The following is a 1,816-nucleotide window of genomic DNA, read 5'->3' on the forward strand; positions in this document are numbered from 1 at the left end:
ATTATATTCACTTCATTATAAGGCCATGTTGATTTGATTATATGGATGACATCCTCCGGGAGCCCCAAAACTGATGCGCGCGTGCGAATAAAAAAAATTTTGCAAAAAAAAAGTTCTTTTCATTATGAAATCTACGTGGTCATGAGGGTTGAGCAAATGGTACAGAATATGGTTTGGCGAATAATCTAGTCTTCAAGTTCATTTCTTTACAATTTCGTCTTTTTTCGTTTGATTTTGGCATTCTACGACCTTGGTATAGTTTTCATTAATTTTTTTTGTAACTTATGGTATATTTTTGCTCATTTTGCAACTGTTTTGTACGATTTACAGTATGGTTGAAAACTTTTTTTTGGAAACGGCCGAAAATTCATGCGCGCGCGGATGTCATCCATATAATCAAATCAACATGGCCTAAACTAAGATCATAACGTTCTTATGTGAAGCAATTTCTCTATCAAGCTTTGATGATTCTGTTGACACCTCCCGTGTTTCTGTACTTTTTTTGTGTTTATCTTTACCGGTTACCCTGCAGATATTGATATGTATTCACGTGCACATTTATTCATAATAGGCTGATCTTATTTTGTTTTACTGTCATTTTCAGTTTGGTTCTCCTCTTTCCTTGCTACGTTTACCTGTTCACTTTTCTGTTAAGTTGGTTCTCTGTATGTAACATTCATGTGACAGTTACCTCTTGTTACTTTTATCCATTATTAATTTTGGTTGAACCTAAGTTATTATTATTTATCATCTATGTTACATTTGATTTGATTTCTGTATATGACCAGTACTACTTAATTTCCTGTATTTATTATATATTATGTTAAGTTATAATTTATGTTACATCTGATTCTCTGTACCTTTTGATTTGTTCTGATTTTGTATTTTGTCGGTGCCTTATAAGCCTATATGGGCTGGGCGGCATATTGATCGCAATGGCACGATAATAAACAGTCATTCATTCATTCATTCATTCATTCATTCATTCATTCATTCATTCATTCATTCATTCATTCATTCATTCATTCATTCATTCATTCATTCATTCATTCATTCATTCATTCATTCATTCATTCATTCATTCATTCATTCTACGCTACCATACCAGTCTATCCAGTTATTCACGTTGAGACTTCTGACCACGATGCTGCGACCATGGGACAGGAGTATCAAGATACCTCTCACACTGCACACGTGAGTTTATATATTTTTTTGTTTCCGGAATCACAGTTCATTTCTATATTTACAAAGTACTTCTTCATAACGATGTAGCAACCATTTTGTTTTTCAGATTTCAGGCCATGTTGATTTGATTATATGGATGACATCCGCGCGCGCATGAATTTTCGGCCGTTTCCAAAAAAAAAAGTTTTCAACCATACTGTAAATCGTACAAAACAGTTGCTAAATGAGCAAAAATATACCATAAGTTACAAAAAAAAAATTAATAAAAACTATACCAATGTCGTAGAATGCCAAAATCAAACGAAAAAAGACGAAATTGTAAAGAAATGAACTTGTAGACTAGATTATTCGCCAAACCATATTCTGTGCCATTTTCTCAACCCTCATGACCACGTAGATTTCATAATGAAAAGAACTTTTTTTTGCAAAACTTTTTTTTATTCGCACGCGCGCATCAGTTTTGGGGCTCCCGGAAGATGTCATCCATATAATCAAATCAACACATGGCCTTACACATTTGTCTTAAATAACAAATAACTTAACTAGCCATAAGAAAAGTTACCTTAAATTAAAATTAGCATTTTGTGGACTGGATTGCAAATAAATTATGGAAAAATTACTCCAAATAATC

At 33.0% G+C, this 1,816-nt stretch overlaps 1 protein-coding gene across 1 annotated transcript in view; it reads left to right on the forward strand.

The window, feature by feature from the left end:
* The window catches only part of LOC109465822 (integrin alpha-7-like), a 38,776-nt gene that overhangs the window by 32,420 nt on the left and 4,540 nt on the right, over positions 1-1,816 (forward strand). Inside the window, exon 19 of the mRNA XM_019763263.1 lies at positions 1,109-1,194. Within this exon, the coding sequence (XP_019618822.1) occupies positions 1,109-1,194 (86 nt within the window). The remainder of the gene's footprint in view (positions 1-1,108; positions 1,195-1,816) is intronic.

Source organism: Branchiostoma belcheri, unplaced genomic scaffold (genome assembly GCF_001625305.1).
Source record: "Branchiostoma belcheri isolate BF01 breed outbred unplaced genomic scaffold, Haploidv18h27 scaffold159, whole genome shotgun sequence".
In the NCBI taxonomy this organism is placed as follows: Eukaryota; Metazoa; Chordata; class Leptocardii; order Amphioxiformes; family Branchiostomatidae; genus Branchiostoma; species Branchiostoma belcheri.